The 18,446-nt window shown below is 36.5% G+C and overlaps 1 protein-coding gene across 2 annotated transcripts in view; it reads left to right on the top strand.

Moving 5' to 3' along the window:
- Nucleotides 1-672: 672 nt before the first annotated feature.
- The window catches only part of KCND2 (potassium voltage-gated channel subfamily D member 2), a 271,704-nt gene continuing 253,930 nt past the window's right edge, over nt 673-18,446 (top strand). For both annotated transcript variants that reach the window (XM_007424195.2, XM_088141530.1), the window contains exon 1: nt 673-1,787. In XM_007424195.2, coding sequence (XP_007424257.1) covers nt 673-1,787 — 1,115 coding nt within the window. The remainder of the gene's footprint in view (nt 1,788-18,446) is intronic.

Genomic DNA, 18,446 nt, shown 5'->3' with positions numbered 1-18,446 from the left:
CTATGATTTACAAAGAGATGTAAGTAGACATCTTAGCAGGTGTTCTTTCTGCAGTACTACCCTAAGTATTTAATCAAAGAAGGCAACTCAAATCCATCTCTCCTTCTCAGTTCAGTTCCCAACAAGTTATTTGCAGCAGATGGGTTACAGTAGACAGGTGGGAGGAGATTTGAGTCAGGATGTGGAAGCCTTTCCCAGGAATCAGGAAAGAACAGAAGATTGCTGAGCCAGGAGTTGTCTCTTGGTCTGATAAAATTGCTGACTGATTACCACTCCCTGGATCTGACAGGCTAGCTGATCCGCTCTTGCAGACAGTATATTTTTGCTGCATTTTTGTGCATGTTGATCTTTCCTGACTTCAGTCCACTTAATGGAGAAAGGAGGTGTGTGGTGTTGAACAACAATATAGAATGGCTTCTCCTGCTCCATAGTTGGTTAAAAGGTTAAAGCAAATATTTCAAATGGAGTTAAGAAATGGGAGAGCAGCAGTTATTTGGGAAAGGTGACAAGAAAGAAGATGGAAAAAAAGATAGGCTAGATTTTATGTTACACAGAACATGTGGACCCCTAATCTCTTGCTACATTCTGTGTTTCTCCTCCCCCCCCCTCCATTTTAGGAGACTGGATTATTCCTAAAGAGAACAACCAGCAATACCAGCAGCAGCTTCTATAATGGCAGCAGGAGTCGCAGCATGGCTGCCTTTTGCTCGAGCAGCAGCAATAGGATGGATGCCAGTGGCCTCCAACCCTATGCCAAGTGCTCCTCGGCAGGAGAGGAAACGTAGTCAGGATTCCCTGATTGTGCTGAATGTGAGTGGCACCCAGTTCCAGACCTGGCTGGACACCCTAGAACGCTACCCTGATACCCTTCTGGGTAGCTCGGAGAGGGACTTCTTCTACCACCCAGAGACACAGCAATACTTTTTTGACCGGGATCCTGACATTTTCCGACACATCCTCAATTTCTATAGAACAGGGAAGCTACACTATCCCCGTCAAGAGTGCATCTCAGCCTACGATGAGGAGCTGGCCTTCTTTGGTATTATCCCTGAAATCATTGGTGATTGCTGCTATGAGGAGTACAAGGATCGACGACGGGAAAATGCTGAACGCCTTCAGGATGATGCTGATCAGGATAATGCCGATGAGTGCCATCTTCCTTCCATGACAGCTCGAGAGAGGATGTGGCGGGCCTTTGAGAATCCACACACCAGCACATTGGCCCTGGTTTTTTACTATGTTACTGGCTTCTTCATTGCAGTTTCTGTCATTGCCAACGTGGTGGAGACTGTGCCCTGTGGGGTAACTCCTGGTGCCATCAAGGAGCTGTCCTGTGGAGAGCGCTACGATGTGGCTTTCTTCTGCCTAGATACAGCCTGTGTCATGATCTTCACTGTTGAATATCTCTTGCGCCTGGTGGCTGCTCCCAGCCGTTACAAGTTTGTCCGTAGCGTCATGAGCATCATTGATGTCGTGGCAATTATGCCGTATTACATTGGTCTTGTGATGACCAACAATGAGGATGTCAGTGGGGCCTTTGTAACCCTGCGTGTCTTCCGGGTCTTCCGGATCTTTAAATTTTCGCGCCACTCACAGGGTCTGCGCATCCTGGGTTACACTCTGAAAAGCTGTGCATCAGAGCTTGGCTTTCTCCTTTTTTCTCTCACTATGGCCATCATAATCTTTGCTACAGTCATGTTCTATGCTGAAAAAGGCTCATCTGCCAGCAAATTCACCAGTATTCCCGCTGCTTTCTGGTATACTATTGTTACTATGACCACCTTGGGGTAAGTGCATATGGTTTTATATCTGTCTTTGTAAAAAAAATAAAGAGTTTGTATTTTTATCCTGGATTAACTTTAGCTGTTTTTTTAAAAAATTCTGAAAAAAAAGATGATGCATAATTGTGTTTGAACAAGGAGATGCTTATGATGTGTTTATGATGATATGCAGAAGATGACACTTCACTTTTTCTCATCTGAATAGAAAGTATGAAGAACTGCAATTATGAGATACCCTTACATTCTATTATTGCTTTAATGTTTGTATTTTTTCTTTCACATATTCAAATGTCACCGTTAAAGTTTCTATGCAGGTTTATCCACCTATTTTTCCTTCACTGTTAATATAATCATAGTAGAGTTTTAGGCAAAAAGATAATGATTCCTTTGTCCTATTATCCTTGACTCATATGATAGGCACATTTATAACTGAACAGTGTGTTTATTCATAGAAAAAACTGTAATGTATCTTTCACTTCAGAAGAGTTATACTTGAATAATATACCAGCACAATGCTTCTGACTTTACTTTTTAAAATATATGTTAAAGTTGTCAATATAGCTGATTCTGAAGTGTTGCAGTAAACATTTAAAACTCATGTTATGTTATGTTTCATTCTGGAAGCTAACTTTTTGAAATAGTGATGAATTCACCATCAAGGCATTATAAGTGATGTCATGATCTCTTGCAATGTAGCATTTTATAGAAATGTCTTTTTTGAAGAAGGAACATGATGTAATCCAAGTTATTTTTTTTTAAGTTTTCATGAGAAATTATTCAGCCTATGCTTATCCTTAAAATCAAAGTTTTAACCCTCAAAATCACTGATATCCCAAAACACATCCTATTGTCTGGATATAACATATGGAGGTAAGTTAATTTGAAGAAGCTTATTTGTAATTTTATTCCAAATTAATTGTGCAATAACTTAGTGGGAAAGGATTCATTTCTTTTTAAAAATACCCATTCTTACCACTATGTATTGAGAGTCTTGTAAATTCATCTGCTACAAGTTCTATAACAGCTTTTCCCATCTTATTACGTTTCAGATGTTTTGAACTTCACTAACCCTTATTCCTGATCATAGGGCATGCTAACTGAGACTTGCGGAGATATAGTCCCAAACATATGGGGGTTTAGGAAGAAAAGGAAAATATTTTAAGTGGGAAGTATCTTGCTATCAACTCTTATGCCTTATCATCTCAAAGACATTTATCTGATGTTAAATAAATTAACTAATTGTATTGTCGAAGGCTTTCACGGCCGGCATACGATGGCTGGTGTGGGTCTTCTGGGCTGTATGGCCGTGGTCTTGAAGAAGGGTCACTTCACCCTGGGCACAGAGAGAGCTGCTCCTGTCTGTGCTCCTGCACTCTGAAGATGCCGGTCACAGGTGCTGGCGAAACGTTAGGAAACAAGACTTCAAGACCACGGCCATACAGCCCGGAAGACCCACACCAGCCATCAAATTAACTAATTATAGGTGTAAATATTGAGCACTGAAAATATCTACTTCTCCTGGACTAGGTTTATCATTTCACTAAGAATAGTGAAATAGATTTATAGGAATGACAAGTCTTTCTCTCTTTATTGGAGTATTTCTATAAACATCAGTGATGTATCAGAAATAGGACAGAATACAAGAATTAATCCCCATTGTGCTCTCTATTATAGCTCTAAGCATGTAATTTAAGCAGTACCACTGAGATCAATGGGAGCAGAAAATGCTTAACCCTGCTTTGGGGATGGATATAAATGAGATTGCAATAGTAATTATGATGATAGAATTCTCTTTAAAATGCATCAAACATTAATAAAGCTACTATGGGCTACTCTACAACTATAGTTAATACTAGACTGCCATATTTAATAAAGAAAAAAGCATTGGTGTGTTTGTGTGTATTGGGAGGAGGAAGAGAAAAAGTAAGCATTCAATCTTTCTCTATTCAACAGTTTACTTTCCAGAAGTTGTTCCCTTCAATCACATGTTTTCTGGTCAAGTAGACTTCTGGAGTTTTGTGAAGGAAAAAAAAAAAAAAGATTATGACAGACCATAACTTTATCAGTGAATTGTTTTTGCTTAAAGAATTAAAACCTTCATTAGATTGGGTCAGATGAAGGTCATACATAAAAATATATCAGACTGAAATTTGTAGTGACAGAGTCCAGATCATATCTTTAATGTCTGGTTGGAAACCAGAGACATCTAGCTTGTGATTCAGTTAGATATTAATGGTAGTGGTAGAAGAAAAAATAGTCTAAAATTAATATAGTGTTGCTCTAATGTTTATCACAGTACTTCCAAGCCAAAAAAGAAAGGCCTAATCACCAGTACTGTTAATGTTTCATTCATTGTTCTAATGTTTTATACTGAGGCAAGAAACTTTTAAGTTGAATGCCAGATATTCTATCTATTGGTCTTGTCCATGGTACTGAAATGAACACTTGGTTTTTGTTTCATTGTCTTGAATTATTTTACTGCAGGCTGAAAAGGTTTTCATATTGTTATTAGTGTATGGTGGGACTAAGGGATTAAACCCTGATAGGTAGATAGATTAAATAAGGAGATAAACTTTGCTTTTAGTCCCTAGGAAGGCAAACTATATTATGTTCTCTGACAAGGTATTCTTACTTCTGCAGGATATCTTAAATATAACTTATTACTCTTCTACAATAACATTTTTTATAAATGTTTAAATAAGTAGGATACTTTCTTATAACAAAATATCTATTAAAATTGATACAAGGTATTATCAAAGAAACATTACATTGTAATATATACTTTTCAATAGGCATTTTATTTCACAGATCATAAAATTAACTAAACATAAAATAAACAATTTGTTTACATCAGTTCTTTTACCTGTCTAAAATCAGTGATTGAGAACACACATCTAAAGAATAATCTCAAAAAATATATAGATCTATGTTGCATGCATACTTCAGCGTATGTTTCATTGGTACAACGACAGGGAAAATGAAAAAAGTAGAAGCAGGCTGAGAAAACTTAAGAGACAATTGTTGGTAATGTAAGAAATATATGTTATGTTCCTTAATCGTACATTAAACAAAATTTACTTATAAGTGGCTTAAAGCCTTAAAGGAGACTTTCAATATATTTCTGTAGAATAAAAACAAAAACAAGATGCTTTAATTATGAATAAATTAAACATTTATCCTGTGTTTAGTAACTAATCAGAAAATTATTTTCAACCTTACAAAATCACATGCAAGTTGATAGCGTGCTAAGTACATTTTATGTACATTGTAGGAAACACTTAAAATCCTCACCACCACTCCTATAGTAAAATTATTGAACAGCACTTACTGTTGTTAAGTAAGTAATAAACCTTTAAAAGTAATAAACATAGGAGCAAAGATATATTTCTCAATATTGTATAAATGCTGTGCAGTTAAAAAGTTTTCATAAAATGCCAACTTTAGAGAAACTACTTGTTCATTAGAGAAACCACTCATCAAGTGAAAGATGAAGATATTTTACCATCTGAGGGCAATTCAGTTTTTATAAGCTCTGTCTGAAAAGTAAAATAAGAGGCATCCTTTTAGACTTGCAGAAAAATGAAACTGAAACAAACTTACGTATCAACAATCCCAAACTGTTACTAAAACTCACTCTTTTTATAAATACATATCTGGAATGCTAATCTGTGGAATAAATGCAGCAGTGATATTTTGGGAAAGTATGGATAAAATAAGAATGCATATTTTAAATGCATTAATGATATATTATTGCATATTTTATTTATTTGCATTCCATTTTCCACTAAAAGCAGATAGACTGGAAGAAAGTTGTATTATGCTTCATGTTCCCATGTTGCAAACAAATCCAGCATACCTCTGCAATATCATGGAGCATACTACTGTTACAAGTTTGGTCATAAAAATCATTGACATATACACGATAGCGTAGCTGCACAAAGATTTGCATGGTATTGAATTTAGTAAGTAGAAGGGTATTACTATATAAAAGCAGGAAATAGAGTGAATTAGCACATTGATCTCATTTTGGCTGTTATTAATAAAAACTGTAAAAAATGCATTTCAATATTTGTTTAATATTCAATGAAACTGTTAATGAAATAGTTGTTACAAAAGTTCTGGGCCTTCCTGTAAACTAAAGGAATATACTGTATCATAACCAAAGATCCAGTATATGTGGTTTACATTATAACTCCATATACAGTTTTCTCTTTGTGACTTACCCTGATTCTTTTTGTCTGTCTCCTCTAGTATTTACCCTGATCGAGGTAAATTGAAGGTCTCATGCAGAGGTATTTTCTATCACTGGCTAAGTGGTGATACTAAGCATTGAACCCAGCTCATTTCATATTTTACTCCGAGTTGTTTGTTTAAAATGTATAGTACTTCATGCATGGTGGGGCCTGCAAAGGAGTTGGTGTTTGTGCAAGCAATTTGGGCCTAAAATTATATGGCATTATTGATCATAGTAAACACCTTGAAGTGGGCACAGAAAACAACTGGTAGCTACTGCAGCTGTTTTAGGGTGGAGGTGACACCTCCGGGAGCACAGATTACCATCTGCACAAAGCTTTCTGAATTGTCATCATAACCCTCCCTACAAAGAATGCATTGAAGCAACTTAACTCTGAAGTTCATGCATGCATCACCAAGCCTTTGTCTTTCAGGAATGAATGCACCTGGTTTAATAGCTGGAGTTGATAAGAGGTCCTTTTTTGTCACAGATGTAATGTGGTTTTTCAGTGTCAGTACCAGATTGAAGAAAGGCCTCAAGCTTTGAACCTGGGCCTTAAGGAGAACTGCAGTCCAGCAAGATAAGGCAGATGTCCTAAACTCTGAAATCTATCTTCTAGAATCATAACACCTCATGAGGAGCAGCTCCTATTCTCTCCTACCCACACCAATACTGTTACTGAATAGACCACCTTCATGCTTATAGTAAGACTGTCTACATCAAGAACCTAGCTGTACAGGCAGTCACTCTATGTGAGGTAGAATTCAGGTAGTGCAAGGTTCCAGCCCACATGGAAGTGTTTATATTGGTGTTTCTCAACCTTGGCAACTTTAAGATGTGTGGACTTCAACTCCCAGAATTCCCTGGCCAGCAAGGACTTCAACTCCCAGAATTTCCCGGCCAGCAAGGGGAATTCTGGAATTTGAAGTCCACACATCTTTAGGTTGCCAAGGTTGAGAAACACTGGTTTATATGTATGCAAAGCTCCCCACTGCAGACAGTAACGTTGTAAGTGCAAAGCATCGAAACTAAGGCTACAAATGTTAACTTTGGTCCCTTTTACTTTTATACACTTTGTTATTTCTGTCACAATAAAAAAAAAGTATGTTTTATATACGTTATTGTATTTATATTGCAGCTGTATGTATATCTGAAGTTGAGTGGCCTATTTCTGAGTAAGGAAAAATAAAATACATTCTCACTAAAATTTCTTAATAAATATGTCTGCGCAAATGTCTGCAGAATCTGTAGCTGAAAATAAACAGGGAATTAACATTTACTAATCTCCTTTAGCTAACAGCCATTATTTTTATTGTTTATGGCTCCTATAGCACCATAAATGAATTTGTTCTTTTGCTGGGCAAGGAACAAGACTGCATCACAGGAAGTTATAATTTAAGTGACAGTGCTGAACCAATAGAAGAGGGAAGCAAGAGAGGGAAGGAAAATGAAAAAGGTGTAAGGTAGATGAGGGCTCAGCAGGAGCAAATGCAGCTATGCCGATTCATACTCAGCTGGGACAAGAAGTAAGAAGTCTTTGAAGGAAAGGTAGATTATGATGACAGCCTGGAAGGAAGGAAGAAACACAGGTGACACAAGGCAGGTGTTTAAGAGAGAGAGAGAGCAGAGAGAGAGTAGAAATATCCATAAACAAAAAGGTGGGGTAGAAATTATGCATGGTTACACCATTGGCTTTAGAGTTGCCTCCCTGTTTATCCATTGGACTCACTGACTCTGGGCTTATCATTGTTTTTCAGCTGAACCTACCTCACCAGGGACAAAAATGAGGGGTAACCACTATGACTACTGCCTTAAGATTTTCCTTTCAAAGGAAAAGTTGGATAAATGAAAGGAATGCAAAAAGATCATTGAGAAAACCAGGATATTTTGGTTCTTTGCAGGGATATGAAGGGCCAAAAGTTACAGCCAAGAATATAATGAAGGTGAGCAGAAAAAGATAGGTTTAAAGATCATAACAGTGGATCATTGTGAATTCAGAATGAAACAGAGAACAGTGGTTAGACTGTGTTGCAGTGAAGATGATTCTCTGGTAATTTGTTGATTTCCCCAAACTGCTTCCTCCAGAACTATTTTCTTATACATGGCCACAGTTTAGATACAGGTATGTTATTTTTCTCCCTTTATATTAGATGTGGTGGTGAAGGTGTTGACTAGGAGCAGGGAGACTGAAGTTCTAGTTCTTAAGTACAGAAGCTGCCCGGGTGGCTTTGGGTCAGTCACTCTGTCTCAGCCCTACACTGGAAATTGAAAAACATCTATTTACCAACCTGCCCTAGACCAGTGTGGTAGATTACAGTCCATAACCTTTAGTGAAGAGGACTTTATCCTTCTGGGGAGTGAGTGGATTGATTTGGGATGATGATGATGATGACAGCTAATGCTGCAGAGATCAAAGGCACAACCAAAATATATTGCACTGCAACACTAATAGAATGAGCTGTCACTGATGATGATGGTAACGATGATGATAGCTAGGATGTTATTTATATAATTAAAGGTTAAGTGAGAAGAAATCCAAAAATTTCAAATGTACATTATCTTGTCACCTGCTCCTCTGGAGTAAAAAAAAAAAAAATTCTGAAAATTTTAATATATACACTGAGTATACATATTTGATTGCAAAACAAAACTAAAACACAGTGAAATATAAAGTGACCATGTAAATGAAATATTTATCAGAAATCTTGTTGATAAAAACTTGCAAGCACAAGACAAATGCTCCTCATTTTTATTATTTAAAATAAACTTTGTGGGTCTTTGTTGGTTATTTTCTTTAACATGTGCAATATTGTTCCTGTTTCTTGGTTCTGTAAATTAATTTCTCATTCACACCAAATTAACAGAAATAGGACCTATGAATATAGAAGGCCACGACTTCTTATCAATAGGGATGAAGAATGCCAGTCTTCAAGCCTACACTTAGCTGACTGTTCCGCTGATATAGATTTGGGGAACTTACTGTACCTATAATGCGGAAGGGGAATTCCATGTTGCTATCCTTTCCAAGCCCCAGAAATATTGAAGGAAATTGCATAAAAGGGATTGGGACACTGTCTGTAAGTCAGCAGATTAACCCTCCAAAAACAGAACAGGACTAAATTTTGTATGGGGAGAGAAGCTGGTGAAAGAAAGATTGAGTTTGAAAATGGGCCAGACCAGATCAGGGACTGTAATTTATAAAATCTGGAAAAAGTCCCCCACTGCTCTTATGGAAGAGGCAATTCAGCAGAATCCTGGAAAGGAACAGGTTTCTCCATTCTAACCCTGGCTCTGTGACCCTGAGCAAAGTTATTAGAAAGAAGTTAGAAAGAATTCCAGAAGCCATGTTCTGAAATGTTCACTGCCTTGTTAAATATAAGGTTGCTTTTCAGATCATTCCCCGACTGAAAAAAGGCTTTAATATTTAATACATGATAACAACTAGTATTCAGTTATTTTTAAACAAATATTAAATTTTAGTAACAACATTTAGACAAAGCTCCATTGCTCACAGTTTGTTTTCCGTACTTGTTGCTCTGCTTTCTATATGTATTGCAAGCCCTGGTATGGATGTGCAATTGAAGTCCACTCTCATGGAAAGTCTTAGAGGTGTCATGCCATATTTTAGTCACCGTCATAAAATATATTAGTACTGTTTTCCCCCTTCAGATATTTCTCTGTTCAGGTAGAAAATATTTCCTGCAAACTAATGGACATCAGATGTGGAAATAAAGATATATGATTGATATGTTTTGTTCCATGAGTGCTTCACTCACACAGGTTATCCATGAAAAGTACTGTTATTTCACCAGAACTATGTAGTTCGGTCTAAGCACAGGATTACATTTCTAAAACCATGGGATCTTAAATACCTAACTTAAACTCCACTTAAAACGTAATAAGGTAATTTTGCATTTCTTTTTGCTACTAAAAAGAAAGTTGCTGTGCGCAAAATAGAAGCTTGGGTAGAACTAGCTGGATGGCTTATGGATATAGTCTGACCTCTTGAATCATGTAGCTTGTACACATGTAAAATGTGGTAGCACTGGCTGTAATTAACTCTTTTAACTAATGCACTTATTATTTTAGGCAAGTGAACTTCTGCTCCAATCCTGGGCAGGGTTGAGTGACAGAAATGTGATAGCTGGTGCAGGATCAGTGAAAACACCCTCTCATGAGTTATCTGGACAGCCTACTATAACTAACAGATACAACAGATATAACGGATACAAGTATATGTGGGTTTAAAGCTATTTGATCCTGTGGACTTCACTGTAACAAAATCAAATCAAAATAGGTGTTCAAATGTTTCTGGCAGTATAACTGAAATATAGATGTAAATTAGAAATGCCAATAACTACAAGTTTAAACAAGGACAGATGAAATCTTGTATCTTTGGTGGAATTTTATGTCATATATTCTAAATTTGTACTGTGATGCCAACCATCCATGGCTGCCGTGAACAGATATTGCTGTGCTTCACATTGTAGGACTTTGCAATCTGAGATACTGTTAAAGTATTTTTATTAACATAGATATTAAATATAGGTTCATTCATTGCATGTTCTACACTGAACCATGTTCTACAGTGCAGATTATAGTTAATGAAGTGCTAGATCTAGCTATAATTAAAAATATTCATTATAACAGCTATAAACATAATACTGAAACCTCACTATCTCCCTCTACTGGTATAATTATTAACATTTTCAAAAATATTCTAAAACTTGAAATATAATTTTATATTACAGAACAAGGAAACTGCAATAATTACTGAAACAAAAATGTCAAAATTTGAGATGGGTACTTTTCTCTACTTAGCTTTCACCATACAGGTAGTCCTTGATTTACAACCATTCATTTAGTGACCATTCAAAGTTACGATGGTGCTGAAAAAAATGACTTACAACCAGTTCTTGCACTTACAACCATTGCAGCATCCCCGCAGTCACATGATCAAAATTTGGGTCCTTGGCAAGTAGCATGTATTTATGACAGTTGCAGCATCTCAGAGTCACATGATCATTTGCAATCTTCTCAGGGGCTTCTGACAAGCAAAGTCAATGTGGGAAGCAGGATTCGCTTAATGATCATGTGATTTGCTTGACCACTTGATTCACTTAATGACTGTGGCAATAAAGGTTGTAAAATCAGGAACAGTCATGTGATGCCTCACTTAATGACTGCATTGCTTAGCGACCGAAGTTCCGGTCCCAATTGTGGTCATAAGTCAAGTCATACTACCTGTATTTCTTATCTTACTGATTACAAGTTCTCTTCAGCCTTACCTAATGAATCTGGTAGAAAAAGCTTGCATGTATTTTCATAATTCAATGTACATATTTTTATATGAACCTTTCCTCATGCGTGTGTGTGTTTGTGTACATACGGTATATGTATGGTGAACATTTACACTTTTTAAAAAGTGCCATTTGGTATCAACATGTGTTTTGTGTGCTCATAAATATTCAGTAGATGAGTGTGAACATGTTTATCCAAATTTTTAATGTATTTAATATTAACTCTCCATAAGTAGAACTAAGAACATTTGTATTTCAGTTTTGTTAAGTTGTTCCAAGTTTAAGGGGACATACTATATTACATGTTTTTACATTCTGGGTATAGCTTCACAATGTCTGAAACTATTCTATTTCTGAACAATACCTGGGAAAGTTGTAAATGTCTCAGCATGTGAAAGTGTGCATGCTCTTGTCCAACACAGGGGGAAAAAAAGATGTTGCATAAATACACTTTTGTATTATTTTACACTATGGCTAGCTGGTGACACCATAACAAAGGCTTTTTTTAAAAAAAAGTAAAGTTAGGGAAAGGAGATTTTTGATATTTAAAATGTCAGGGAAAAATAGTTGTCTACTATGCTTTAAAACAAAAATTTCCAATGCAGTTATAATAAGGTGGTGTTTATAGCCTTCCATTCAGGCACTATAGAAAAGAAAAGAGGATGATTACATTCAGAACACTATGCACTATGTGGCAAGTGTCACCAGAAATCCAGGTGGGTTTTTGATACCATCTTGTGTTAGGAGAAAGTAAACAAGACTTTTTTTAATCTTAAATTCAATATAAAATAGTCAAGATGAGAACTGACATAGTTTCTAAAGGTGATAGGAAGTTCAATAAATAACTTTGTGAAGAGCTTGGAAGTGAATTTGGTAGAGTAGAAAAGATGGAATGTAAAGGTTATGTGATTGAACTCATTACCTTGGAGAATGGCTGTGATTTCTGAGCTTGCACAGGTAGAAGGACACTTGATAAAACCTGGTAAAGGCTGCAAAGTAGGAGAATGAAGCGGTCACGTAGAAGGTATCTATTATAATTAATAGTAGAATATTAGTATTCCTTTAATAAAGGAATAGCAAATCAACTCATAGGAAAATATTGATATGGGGAAGGGGCAGCGGCATGAGAAAGGAAGTCCTTGTGTTTCTTCAGAAATCTTTTCTAAAACTTCCAAAGCTTGATGTTTTTAAAATGTAGGAATAGTCTTGGTGCAGTAGTTCACGTTGTACTATCTTCTGTAGAGCAGCAGTCAGAGACGACATGTTCAATGTATTATCCCTATGTCACCATATACCAGTCTTTCCAATTGGTTGCATTCAGTTTTAATGGGACTATAACTCCCAGAATTCTCAGCCAGTGTTCCTTGGAGCTATGGTCCCTGCAGATTCAGTGAGCATTAGAGTACAGTAAGTTAAAATACCTCATTCAATCCATTGTATGTACCAGATATCAGAAAAAATTGGGAGTTCTCCTTGGACTATCTTAGTATTCTACCATGTGGTTGAAGGCCCCAATACTGTAGAAAATATGTCATACCATCATGTCTGGTAATTATATTAACACATACCACAGTATGACATAAAGAACATACTCCAAAAGATAAGAGGTCAAGCAAACAGAAGTAACTAAGATAAAGGGCACTAATCAGTCCTCTGATTTTTCAAAACTGAATAGGTGTTTCTGTGATCTAGTTGAGAATACATTAATTAGAGAGGGAGGTTGTCAAATAAAAGAGGAAAATAATTTCAGTGTATAGGTTATACAACTGATTGCTTTTAAAAAGCTGCTAAATGTGTAATATATATTAATGCTTTCACTAGCTTGGTATTACTGCCATTTACACCATTATATTAAGAAGATTTATAAAAGGGAACAGCAAGTAATTTAGGCTTATGATCTAAAACATAAGAGTGGCATGTGCAAAATCAATGGATTTTAGTTTTTTTATTGTGTTTCCTTGCACCTTGTGACCAAGAACTGAAATAATTTTCAGCAGGCTAGCATTTATTAGAAACTTCACTGTTCTTTGGGTATTTTGGTGGGTTTTTCACACTCGCTGTTCTTTGGCTGGACTTCCAAAGAAATTGCTTAGGGGAATCCATTCATTATTATGCCATTCAAACGGCCAAAATAATAAAATGTCCAAATTAATTATCCAATTAATTATCCTATTTATAAAATGTTTGCAGTCATATTTGTCTCTTAGAATTCTTCTTTTTATTAGTGAATCAAAACATTAGGAGAATATAACTTTAATTAAGACCAATTAAAGTATGCCTAATAGTGAGCTGTGGAAGAGCCCTCCTCAGAATGAATATTGTTGAACCATCAACTTGGAGAGGCTGCGAGAGCTGATGTGCTTGCCCAAAAGAGACAAAGGGGAAAATGAATAACTGAGGCAGAAGAACAAACAGTGGAACAAGACACCAGAAAGAAAAGGAAAAAAGAAATGAACAAGGCAAGAAAGGAAAGGTTGTTTGGCAGACAAAGTATCCAGAAGTGGTAAGTGATGGACAACCAGTGTCCTAAAAATCTTGGATTCTGCTGCAGGAATACCATGGCATGGCAGAGGTAACTTCTTTGTTTTTTCTTGTCCTGCACAACACTTGTTCTGTAAAACAATAAGGTTAGTCAAGGAGAGGCAGATTATCTCTTGCACGTGCAGCCAGAAAGGCAGCAAAGGAATACGTAGTAAGAGTTTTCCTCTTATTTTCACTATTCCCAGTTAGAAGCACTGCAACATCCAACTGGTGCAAACTAGGATGAAATATAAGCCTTCCCGGTAACTAACCTGCTTTATGTGGAGTCATGTGATCAGGTAAACGGAAATAAATTAGGAAGAAGTGGCTGACAACAAAAGAAATAATTTATTTTGCATTCTAGAAATCCTCCCCAAATAGATCAGCTGATTTAATTGCTTAATCATTAATAAGTTTCTTACACTGAAAAGTGGGCTTTGGGGAGGTTTTTTAGTCAATCACGGTATTTTGTACATTATTTGTTTTTTTGTTTTTTTCATTAAAGCCTAATGAAGTGGACAAGATGTGGGCAAATCATGTATGTTGGACTTGCTCATCATATCTTCCATCATGCACTATATCAAGAGGGATAAAAAAACAAAGGCAGCCTCATGCTGCCGCAGTGCAAACTCCATCTCTTTTGTATGTGCATTTGAGGTCACACATAAAAAAAGGGCAAATCATCATGATGATGCAACATTACTTGAGTCTTCATGAGGATCCAGTGCCTCTGCACACTGGTACTTTTGGCAGCACAAAATATAAAAATGACAATACCCCTGGACAATGTGTAAAGCCAGGATGGTTTCATACCATGGTGGATTTGGCTCAGCATTATTTATTACTGGTACTAAAACTCTTCCCAATTAGGCAATACCACATTGTAAAGAAATGCATAAATCACCTTGAAGAAAGTATTCAGGAACAGTTAAGGCAAAATAAGAAACAACTCAGTTTCCTTGCTTATACCTGTTAATTATATACATCTGTGTTATATACACCTGTATAATACACCTGTGTTAATCCCTGCTTACTCCCAAATAAGCAGGGATTAACACCAGACAGACAAACAAGCAGAAAACAATACTCTAATCAAGGAACTACCAAGGAGACAAACAAGCAGAAACAATACTTTAAAGGAGAAAACCGCATCCCCATCAACACTGGCAGGGCAAGCTACTGTATATAAATAGGGAGCAAACCCCACACTCACAAGCACTGATGATGTTACATAGTTGGGTAATGAAATGTCTGCAATCAAACAACCAAGCTCAGAGAACACCAAGGACTCCACAGTTCAACAATGAGCTACAAATATTCTCTTTCTATTGGAAACAACTCAGTATTCCAAAAGGAGAAGGAGTAAGAAACTCAAAATAATCCTGCTTTAAGTCTGCTTGGTATGAAAGGCCACAGAGGAAAACCCTGGCATTCTGTTATTGTACCTTACAACAATCAAGTACAGGCAGATCTCATTTAGCAACCAAATTGGGACCAGCAGTTTGGCTGGTGTTAAGTGAAACTGTGACTCTGCTTATGATCTTACTTCAGCTTTCCTTTCCTTTACAGACCTGTGAAGGTGCTAAATTCATGGACTGGTTGTAAAGTTACTTTTTTCATAACTGCAAATGATTGCTAAATGAGGACTACCTGTAGCATTTTTGTAAGGTTGTGCTGTTTCCTGACCTTACCTGCTTTGTAGGGCTGACACACAAAGGCCTTCATCCTTTAAATAACATCTCTATCCAATTGATCTTTTCTGAGTTTGTGTTTGTTGACAAGGTGGGTAAAGAAGAGATTGGGCATGGAATGGACTGTTCTATAAACTGAAAGAAAGCGAAGTGGAAAAAAATAATAAAAATAGGATAAAACAAAAGGTTTGTAAAACAACCAGCCGGCCAGCCTGGCAAACAGATTGCAAGCAGCCTTTAAAAAGAGAGAAAGAAGCTCAGAATCTGAACCTTCAGGCATGTGTATACAGCCAGATCTTTGGTTTGTTGAAAGCTGCTCTTCATTGTAACTAGCTTGCTTGTAGCTCAATAGTGTATCTTATTTACTCTAGCCAAGTTATTGAATTCCTGAGAATAAATTATAAGCAATTTGAAAACTAGAATATTTCATGGATATTAAAGACCTAACTCCTGAGAATGGATAAAGAACCTGACCAAAGATGGAGAGGAGCAGACTTGTTCTTCTCCAGCCTCTGATTATGGTGGAATTTCAAGGAAAAGGGATTTTTTTCAAGTAACAGTTGGAACAGAGCGAGCATCTGTTATTCTTTTCACCCACTTTGTGATGATTGTTCAAGAAAAAAAGTTTTTTTTTCTTCCAGACAGATTTTAAAAAATGTGTGGTACTGTCCAAATATTTGCCCACTAAAATTGATACCACAGCATAAAAACATTTGCCTTATGTCCACATAGAACTACATTTTGATTTAAATATACAGCTTATTTTATTGAAATTTTCTGAAGAAAGAGATGAACTTTAAAATTACTTTAGGATAGTCCATTCATCCAACAAAGGAAAGAATTATAAACTGGAAGATGAGAATTGCATTTTATCTTAAAATACAGCAATTATATTCTTCTGCACCCAACAGTATAATATTAAAAAATCATTTTCATTTTGTTTTATTAAATCTCTCTCTCTCTCTCTCCCTCTCCCCCCTCCCTCTCCCCCCTCCCTTCACCCTTTGGAAAGACCATTTCTTTCTCATCTGAAATCCTGCTTGAATAAGATAGCATCTGCTGAGGAGGAAACCATAGCTTAAATAATAGTGCCACGGTACTAGTAAATTTCAGAGAACACTATGCATTAAGCTTACAGTCATCTGTTTGCATCTGAGGAAGAACATCTTTAGTGGGATATGTTTCCTATAAATCTATTATTAATAATACAAGATGCCCATAAAATATTAAGGCAACTGAAGTATGTTTCTCTAGGGGGAGTAGAACATGAAGTGAGTGATATTTCAGCTGGTCATGATAGAAAAGGGAATTAGTCTAATCTAGAACACTGCAGAGCAAATAAAATCTTATGGGTAGTGATATTGTGAGTGAGTGATATTTCAGGCTCTCTTGGCAGAACAGGGAGTTACCTTCATCTAGAACACCCACAGAAAATAAAATCTTATGGGTAATGTCTAGATGAAATTAAGAAGTCATATTTAATAGATATATGTTCCCCTTTGTTCACAATACAAATAGACTGCACTCCTTTTATGCCCTCATGTAAGCAAATCCAACTTTAATATTGCACTCCAGAAATGATATTGATTGGCAATTAACCTAACAATATAACCTAAGTAAGAGCTAAGTCTTTTGCAGCTGCTCTGTGTGATTTCTTTTGTGAAAGTTGCTAAATAGGATGCCACATAGAAGCAATTTCAATCTTCTGTAAAAAACAGGATTCAGTAGAATGTCTTTGCTTCCAGAGCATGAAGAGAGTAGGGGGTGATAAGAGTTTATATTAAGGCTCAGAATGTTAAAAATCTATCTTTATGATAGAAAGAGTATTTGTCAATACTTATTTGTGACAACTCCATTCTGAGTTCTGGTAATTACTGCACTGTTTTTAAGGTGCTTACAAATCACTGTATTGTCTGCTCTAGACTCTTTCTAATACTGATATCAAACTGACTGGTCTACAGTTCCCTGTTCCTTATTTTCCCCCTTTCTGAAGTCAGAGACAGTATTTGCTCTTCTCCAGCAATCTAGCACTGGATTTCTTAAAAGCAGTACATAAAATTTTGGCCAGATTATCAGCTATTTCCTTCAGAATCTGGGTTGCAATTCATCTAGCCTTAGATATTTAAAGTTATTCCAAATATGAGCTATTACCTGATCATTGTTCTCAGGCTTCAATCTTACCCCTTCTTTCTGTTCATAATTTCCTGGTAGAACACATAGGTTTTTTGTTGGGGAACTAAATGGGAGTTGAGTAGCACTGACTTCGTTACCTGCTAGCATTTTGTCATCTTCATTAAGCAATTGGTATATTGATTCTTGTCTCTTCCTTCCTGAAGAATCTCTTTTTATTGTTTTGAGCATCCTTCACAAAGCTAAAGTTATTCTGAGCATTACCTTCCCTTCACAATCCCTCAAGTTTCAAAGGCCTTCCTTTGTGACTGGTCCTTCTTTCCACCTCTTATATGTATGGTTGTTCTCCCCCCCGCCCCCCACTAAACTTCATTAAACTTTTTGTGCAGTCTCATTAATTTCTTTGGATGTCTTTTTTTCCCCCTGTCAGTAGAATTGTTTTAGTATATTTTTTTTAGGAACTGCCACTCATCTTGAGATCATTTTTCCCATTAGCTTTACTGCCATGGAATCCTATGTATCACTGAGCAGAGTTTATTAAGATCTAGTTTCTTGAAATTCAAGATATGCATTTGACTGTATTCAGCTTTAGTTTAGTTGAAATATGTAAGATGGGAAAGCGCCAAATAGAGCCTCTGTGTAAACACTGAACAGGTGCCTTCCTACCTAAGGGCTGGAGAAAGACTTTTAGGTAACTACTGAAACCTGGATGGTAATTATTGCTCTGAATAGAAAACACTGTTTCTGTTTGATGTAAAATATTCTTGCTCCATCCACTTCTTCAGCTAGG

The sequence above is a fragment of the Python bivittatus genome, unplaced genomic scaffold (genome assembly GCF_059951505.1).
Source record: "Python bivittatus isolate LINGU-HERP-01145 unplaced genomic scaffold, Pbiv_v1 ctg000330_np1212, whole genome shotgun sequence".
NCBI classification, from domain to species: domain Eukaryota; kingdom Metazoa; phylum Chordata; class Lepidosauria; order Squamata; family Pythonidae; genus Python; species Python bivittatus.
This window is presented reverse-complemented; position numbering and strand designations above follow the sequence as displayed.